Here is an 8,477-nt window from a genome sequence, read left to right as displayed (position 1 = left end):
CCACCTCCTGACAGCAACTGAGTAAGCAGCGTGGAGAAGGACGGGCAAAGGTTCTTATGGGCCCAGGACAAAAGAGCCGAAACTGCGACCAGCTGTAACGACATAACACAACTAGAATCTCTCAAGAGACCTGAAAAAAAGTGAAAGCCTGTAGCTAGTTGTAAATGCCTTTTACAGTTTTTACATTTTTTACGTACTCATTATGTCAAGAAAATAAAATACATTCTGTAGCAGTTGAAAATAAGTTGGAAAAAAGTTGACACGGCATCCATTTGAATGCATGCCAGCCATTTCTACCAAAAATGAATTTGACTTGAGCAACCTAGGGAGCATTGAGAAGCTACCTGGGGAAGCTGTGAACCATGGGCTAAAGAGCGTTTAGGAGGTTAAGACTGTGGGAACAGGAATTGGGCTTATTTGGTTCCTCAGAGAGGGTGGGAAGCTCAGTGGCACTGGCATTCACAAATGAGAAAGGGAAATGACAGAGATGCATAGTTTTCTGTCATGGGGGATGTATTTTAGGGAGAAGGCCATATAGAAATGAGCCCTAGAGGCATTTTTAGCGTTTTAACCCAGTAACCGAGTCAAAGCGAGGCCAGGAGAGGGCTAGCAGGCAGCTCCACTGGCGCGCCTGAGGGGGCGGTGGTTCGATGGACAGGTCCTGTCAGAGCCGCCGCAAGAGGGACAGAGCTGCCCCTGCGGGAAAGCTGCTTCCCCGGAATCGTTCTCCTTTCCTAGAAGAACCCTTTCCCTTCTCGCTTCATCACCTGAGCCCCGCCGAGGAGCCGGCCGTCTCACCAACGCAGCTCTCCTCCCGCTCAACGCCCGCCGCCACTGGGGAGAGCGGCGCCACCGCGCCCGCCTCAAGCCGAGATGGCGCCGCCCCCGCCTCTCCGCGCCCGCCCTCACAGTGGCCGCACCGCCCGCCCGGCTCTAGGGCCCGGCAGCCGCCTCGCCCGCCTCCCGCTTCACCGCCGGCACCGCGGGCGGCCGGGCCGCAGCTCGCTCCTCGCGGCTGATCCGCTGCGGTTGTTTTCCGTCGGAGGCAGGCGCTAGCAGCGCCCTTGCCCGCCGAGGACGCGGGAGGTTGCGCCGCTCCCCCCGCTGACTGGTGGCCGTTGGCGCCGCAGGGGTCCTGGTCCCCCCGCGCCGGGACCAGAGCCGGAGCCGGGCGGGAGCTGGCGGAATAGGCTCTCCGTCCCCACCCCCTCTCCCCGGCGCAGCCAGCAGAGAAGAGGCTGAGGAGGGGACCTGCGCGCACGGCGTCCTCCGCATTGTGCGAGCCTGCATGGGCACGGCGCGGGGGCGCGGCCGTGGGGCTCCCCCGAGCCTCCCGCCCGCTCGCTCCCTCCCCGGCGGTGCCCGTAGCCGCCGAGTTAAGGCATGAGGGATGCTTTTGTGCGCGACTGCGGGCGGAGCAGCGGGTAACGGCGGAGCTAGCGACAGCTGGAGCCGCGGTTGTGGAGCAGGTCGGGCGCCGCGGTCACCCGCAGCCCTCCCGGCGAGGGAGGCCGGGCGCGATGCTGAATTAGGCGACCGGAGCCCTTGCGAGCGCGGGGGCAGGCTTAGCAGTCGGTAGCCGGCCTGGGTCCCAGCGGAGCTGGGAGGGCGAGAAGGCAGCTCCCCATGGCGAGCAACCGGAGCATCGAGCTGGAGCACTTCGAGGAGCGGGACAAGAGGCAGCAGCGCGCCGGGCCGCGCCGCGGCGGCACCGGCTCCGGCGGTGCGGGCGCGGGGCCGCGGGGCAACGGGCTGATCCCCAGCCCGGCGCACAGCGCCCACTGCAGCCTCTACCGGACGCGGACCCTGCAGGCGCTCAGCTCGGAGAAGAAGGCCCGGAAAGCCCGCTTCTACCGCAACGGGGACAGGTACTTCAAGGGCTTGGTGTACGCCATCTCCACCGACCGCTTCCGCTCCTTCGACGCCCTCCTCGTCGAGCTCACCCGATCCCTGTCGGACAACGTGAACCTGCCTCAGGGCGTCCGCACCATCTACACCATCGACGGCAGCAAGAAGCTCACCAGCCTGGACGAGCTGGTGGAAGGTGAGGGGGCTCCAGTGGCCTAGGGGCAAGCAGGGTGCAGGCCGTGGGCGGTTCTGCCCTGGCACGCAGAGGTCTGGTGAGAGGCGGCACGGGGCCTGGTGGTGGACTGCAGGCTCTCCCTGGGGTGGGCTTTCCTCTCACTACCCCGACCAAAGCTGAGAGAGGTCGCCTTGCTGAAAATAGGCAGCTGTGGAGCCCCTGAGGGCAAGTGGGCCAGGGTTGCCTGCTGCTGTGAGGTGCGATAGGCCTCATTTTCCTACTGTGGACCATCCGTTTCTCCCACCACCCAGACCAGTGCTGTCTCCATGTGTGGGGGTTGACTCTAATGGTAGTTAAGCAGCAGGTACTCTTTTCATCTGCAAGAACCATAGTAAAGTTCCTGGCTACCTTTCAGTCATCACCATTGTAAGAGAGGGAAATGCTGTCATTTAGTTTTCTGACAGTTATGTCATTGATACCTCACAGTGGCTTAAGCTTTCTGAGAGAAAGACCCTGTGCTGTGAAAAGGGATATTTATACCCTACCACTTATTAAAACAAACTGGTGTAAAGTCCTATTTTCAAATGTGATCAGAGTCCATATTCATAGAGCGAATTATCTACCTTGACTGACTTCCAAAAGCATTTTATAGAATCAAATGCTTTCCAGAGTTGTCCCTAAGTAGCTTTTGATAATGGGAGTTAGCAGCTAAGGTTATGTAGACCTTGCAAATCTGAGCAGAGCAGCACTTGACTACTCAAAATGGGGCCAGAAGTACTTTTTTCTAAGTGAAACATATGCCTCCTGTTTGGAGGGAATGATAATTACCAGAATAAGTAGCAGACTTCCTCCATGTTCTCTCATGATGTCTTAAAATACAGTTTAAACCAGCATTAGATGAAGCAGGCTTTCAAATTTATTGGTTGTTTTGGGCATGCTGTGCTGTTCATAATCAGTTTGCACTTGATGCTTGTCCTCAGGTATCTAATACATCAACCACTGCTGTCTTCCACCCAGTGACTCTATATGCCAGGTGTAGCTGATTTGTGTTAATGAAGAAGTTCATTTGTAGGTCTTCTACAGGTCCTTTTTAGGCTTTCAGCTGTGTGTCCTTTAGGCTTTGATTTGGAAACGTCCCTTTCAAAGCAATGATGAATCACATCTGGAGAATTTGATGAGAAAGGAAACCTGAACACCTTGATATAATCCACCAGTAAAGGTACTGGGAGTTGGGGACCAGCCACTCCAGAACATGTTAGAGGAGGAGATGATGCAGCCTTTGCTTCATCAAGGGGTTCTCACTCAAAAAAGATATGCATGAAAGTGCTCTTTATAATAGTAACATAGTGCCTGAGGACTTTCCCCATCATGTGATCTACCATAAGGCTGTTCTACAGTCAAAACAGAGGAAATGGGAGATGATTGCAGAGTGAAATGCTGACTCTGTGGTAATAAAATAAATGTGAAATCAACCAAAACCTTTTCCATGATTCAGTGATTAATTTAGAGATAGCTTAAAAAAAAAAAAAAAGAGGTGCTGGAGTGGGGATGGTAGGGAAAAGAAATGAAGCAAAAATTGGATAAACTAATGATAACTTGGGGTGACTTTTGAAATGTTGCAGAAGGAATGATCTTAAGCTTTTATGTCTGAAAACAAGGACGAAATGGCTTGCTGGACAACAGTATAAATGCAGTGTGTGCTCTCACAACTCTTTTTAAGTTAGTAACTGAAAGCAAAAACTTACTTCCTGTCTCTTCAAATACTCATTGAATGAGTGACCTTTGTCATTGCTCTTCACTGGAAGAATAAAGCAAAACAAATGTCACAATTGAAATGCCACTTCCATGCTTTCTCAGTAAAATGGGAAAAAGAGAGTCCCAATTACTTAGTCATCTATCCATGACCAATACAACTCTCAGGAATCTTAAGAAAATCCTGTAGCATCATAATTGGGTTAGTATGTTCTCCAATTAGCATGCCAAAAACTTTGCTAATGTAAGTCTAATCACCATACAGAGAAAGGAAAGCATATACAGGGGCAGGAAGAAAGCAAACAAGTAGTGAATCCATCATTCCTTGAAATTATCTGAGCTCTTTGCCAGCTGTTTTGTTCTTTGAGATGCTGGAAGAGGATCTCATTTGTTTTTATTTTCTTTATTTCTTGTAGTTCCAGCCACAGCAAGATTGAATTTCTGCTCTAGAATAAATACTTGAACATTGGTGATATCCTAAAGCTTGAACTGCAGTAGCACCAGAAGTAGTTTTAAATGGTGTTTTGTTGTATTGCTTTTTAATTTTCAGAAAGGAAAATAAAATTGAAGTGCTGTTGTGCATGCCAGCTACAGGCTGAACACCAGACCGAACATGGCTACTTGATGCAGTGCCTGATAGACTAGTCTGTTTGCACATCATCAGTGTTGTTGAACTGGTACACGGAATCGCAGCAGTTCAGGTTCAGTAGTGGCAGCTCTATGAAGTGAGCAGAAGGTGAATGCTCAGCCACCCTTGCCAAGCCAGCAAGATCTGCATTCAGCCTTCCTCAACGCAAGCTTGTGTGTGTAGCTCTTGGACACCGATGTGCCCCAGTGCAGGCAAGCTCTTTAAGGACTATTTGGCATTTATCAGGTTAATATCTGCCTGGGGTATAAAAGCTGGCAGTATCAAATTCTATATCATAATAGTCCAAACTAGCTGAATTGAGTCACTGATGAATGCTTTTTGGTGTTTGGCTATATTTGGCAATCTGTTTTACTGTTTATCATTTTAAGAGGAAAATAGCTAATGCACAGATGTACTGTAGATTTCAAATATTACTGTTACAGGTTGAGTCAGCTAAAAATTTGACCAGATCAGGTTTATTAGTCAAAAATTGACAAGCTTCATTTTAAGCCTATTGCTTTTCTTAACTGGATATGACAGTCAAAAAAGCATGCTCTGCTGTACCAGCCTTAGGCAAATATCATTTATATCCCAGCCCCTGTAGATTAGGGAACATTATGGCTCATGAGTTTGACAGTTTTCATTGCTTTCTTAGAATGGGAGGAGTGAAGAATTTCATTGTGTGCTCCTGATCTTGTTTGAGCAGACAGGTCCAGAGAGGGGATGGTGGTTGGGAATATTATGGCTTTCTTACAGTTTTCTTTCTTTCAATTTTGCTATCAGACTTTACACTGCTTTTTACTTTTGAATAGCAGATTCCATGTGTAATTTTATATTTGCCCTTCAATAGCAATAATGAAATAATAGTTTCATTTTTTATTCTCTACCAAAGTTAACTAATTAACTGTTTGTCTAAATCCTTCAGTTCTCTTTAAAAACGTAAGCTTCCTAAAGCATGACACAATGGTAATAGTAAGAACTGTGCAGTTCTTTAGTGCTGAGGTTTGTGTTTTACATTAATGTCGGTCATGCTCTGTCTTGCTATCCTGTGCTTTCATTGTCTTGGTAGACATGGAGAAAACTGTTTGTTATGGTCTGCTGCAAAGTTGGGAGACATTGGATTTTGGGAGAGGAAACCAAGTGTAGACTCTATTCCTGGCAAGAAAAGTTATGTTGATTTGGCATGTGGTAGGGAATTTTTCTAGTTCCCTAGATAGGAAGCATTGCGAAGAGTCTTTGTTCTTTCAATTACAATGCTTAATTAATACAGTCCTTTATAAAATGTCAGTAGTTTTGTCTGCACGACTGTGCAGACCATCAACAGGTAGCTGTAGGGAAGTCTTTGGGCAGGAGGTGGGAAGGTTCTGAGCAGCGCAGTCCTTATGCACGGCTAGGACATGTAGCGCAGGACAATATCTGTTTTGAAGAAATGGGTTCTGTCACACTAATGCAGAGTAAAAGAATGTTTTTGAAACGACATATTGAACATTCCAAGTATTTTCTGCCTTAGATCATTCTCATTGTAACTGCATATTACATTTTAATCCTGCTTAAGTACCTGTGATTCTAGTTGATGTACACTGTTATATTAGGTCAAGAATATCTTTTGTCTTGTCAGGGCAAGCAGATAGTAACACCAAGTAGGCAGTTTGTATTTTTGTTTCTTCCAAAAGCAAAGGATTACCTTCCTGTGCTAAAGCCAGGAGCTGTAATGCTTTAAAAAGAGGTAAATGTAGCAGGCTTAACAAAGAAGGGTAAAAAGGAAGGATAAAAGATGGATTAAAAAATATTAAAAGCATATGCTTCCTCAGATATGTTCAAATCACTGTAGTTACACAGTCCTGGAGCAGTGGGGTGTGGATGTGAAATACAGATGTAATTGTTAGTTGACTTCCCATCCAAGCAAAATAAAATAGTTCTACCACTGTGCATCTCCTAGTTTCAGGGATGGGAGAAAGGTAATTTACCCGAAAAGAGTTATTTACTTACTGTGGAGGAGGCGCATGGTATTAGGCGGATCTGATACCAGGTGGCCTTAACTGTCTTCTGAAAGCTTTTACCCTGCCTGAGCAGGAGGTTGGACCAGATGACCTTCAGAGGTCCTTTCCAACCTCAGCTGTTCTGTGATTCTGTAAAAGCTTATAGGAAGCTGTCATCTGAACCTCCTGACTAAATAAAGTCAAAGGAGAATTAGGAGCAATTAGTCATCTGCTCCTATCTGACAACCATCCTGGTTGTCATCCCAGGTTTTTAAAAGTGCATGGGGAACTGTAGATGAGGAAAGATCGTGACTTACAAGCGTTATTGGAGGGAATGTGAAAGTGAAGGAATTGTAAGAATCTGGTGAGGAAGGAAGTTCTGTGAAAGAAAGGAAGGAAGGAGAGTTCTAGATAACCTAATCTTTCATAAAAGGGGTTGTTTTATTTTTAGATCGGTCCTTTTATACATGCCGTAAATATACTGCTGTGGAAATTTGCTTGGCTTTGTGTTACAGAACACAAAAAAGGTACTCTCCTGTGGTTCCTAAAGTTAGAAGGTTAGTAGCCCTAATAACTAATGTACTATACTGAACAAGCAGCTTTTGGCATCCTTGAAACTAATGAGTTCCACCACAAGAAGCTGAGGAATGTGAGATGGATAGATGAAATGTACCTAGAAACCTGCCCTGTCCTATGTGCTTCACAGGGGAACACATATTTAAAAAATACGGAGACTAATGGTTTTTATTTCTGTAGGGATGTTTTTACCCGTGCCAGCTATATCATTCTCTGTTATGCAGTGTGTCATTTAAAAACATGATGCTTTATGTGACTCTCAGGAGATAGTAGTTAGTGCTTGTTAACACCTTGCAAAAAAAACGCAAGCCAGAAAACCCTGTTCAGAGACTTTTGTTTCAAATATCCTGACTCAGGATTTTTAAGTGTTGTACGCTTAATTTCTTCCTTGCATTACCCACTACGTGGCATATCCACAGTTTGTTTTTTAACCTAATGCGAAGGAAAATGAAATATCTACAAGTCTTTCTTTAGTAGTCTCTGTTTTTAAGGACAAAAAGTCTGAATGTTTCTAGGCTATTTGTTAAATGCCTAGCAGTGGGCTTCAGCTCACAAAACTTGTGCTGAGAAGAATCCCAAGTTGTCAGGCAGCTGTGTTTCCTCAAAACTGCACATAGTTGCAAGTGATGTACACTTGTGATACAAAAGGACAAGATACATCCTTCTTTTCCTATCAGTACCTAAAATTGCATGGCTGAATTTTGGAGAGTTCGCGTACGCCCTACTCTCTTTATTCCTGCATTTATATCTTGAAAGGTGAGCTACGCACATTTCCTGTGAATAAGGGTGTTGAAGAAACAGATGGCAAAAGAAAACCTTTGTAGACGAGTTTTTAAGTAAGCAAAACAGTATTTAGGCAACTAATGGTCTATGGCTATTTTTCAGATTGACTAATGTAGTCTTGTTTTCTCTTTTAACCATTCTCTGTGTTCATCATCTGTATTTTACTGTTGTGAGGGAATGGCAAGTATTATGTTTAGACTGTTAGCTCTCTGAAACTGGAATCCTTGTACAGTGCCAAACTGTACACACTGCACACACACAGGTCTTGCTTCATGGATAGTGCGTCTGGTTATTAATGCAGTACAGGTAAATTATTTAGAAGCAGGTAATGTTTCCTTGTTAATAGGCAATGTTTCATGTCTTCTAGTTGTTTTTCTAATGTTAATAAGACATAGAGAATCAGAAGTAAACTTACTCCATTTGTTGATTATGTTGTGACCCAAAATATGAGCAGATGTTACTCCTTTTAAGTGAGCATATGCCCCATTTGAGGAATTTTTGGTGGTAGTGAGATTTCTTCATGGAAAGATTGACACTTTTAGATTGCTTTGAGTACTGTCACGAAGCATCGGATGGGTGGCACATATGCTCTGTTGAAATTATAATGCCAATTTATGAGGAGATTTCATACTTCTGCCAAAACTGCTCTGCAGCCTGCTTAAGCTTTCTGCTGTAGAATAGTTTGGCTGGGTTCAGAGTCCCAGCTGTAACCTATGTCTGTAATTCTTGCATTTTT

The 8,477-nt window shown here is 45.7% G+C and overlaps 1 protein-coding gene across 4 annotated transcripts in view; it reads left to right on the top strand.

Moving 5' to 3' along the window:
• The first annotated feature begins 921 nt into the window (after nucleotides 1–921).
• The window catches only part of DCLK2 (doublecortin like kinase 2), a 92,173-nt gene continuing 84,617 nt past the window's right edge, over nucleotides 922–8,477 (top strand). For all 4 annotated transcript variants that reach the window (XR_015699746.1, XR_015699745.1, XM_087736782.1 and 1 more), the window contains exon 1: nucleotides 922–2,044. Coding sequence is in view for 2 of the 4 variants with exons in the window: in XM_087736782.1 (XP_087592908.1) it covers nucleotides 1,627–2,044 (418 nt within the window). In the remaining 2 variants the exon portion in view is untranslated. The remainder of the gene's footprint in view (nucleotides 2,045–8,477) is intronic.

Source organism: Nipponia nippon, unplaced genomic scaffold (assembly GCF_047370975.1).
Source record: "Nipponia nippon isolate SJK-2023a ecotype South Korea unplaced genomic scaffold, ASM4737097v1 scaffold_6, whole genome shotgun sequence".
NCBI lineage: Eukaryota > Metazoa > Chordata > Aves > Pelecaniformes > Threskiornithidae > Nipponia > Nipponia nippon.
The sequence above is the reverse complement of the archived record's forward strand: the minus strand, read 5'-3'. Positions and strand labels throughout refer to the sequence as shown.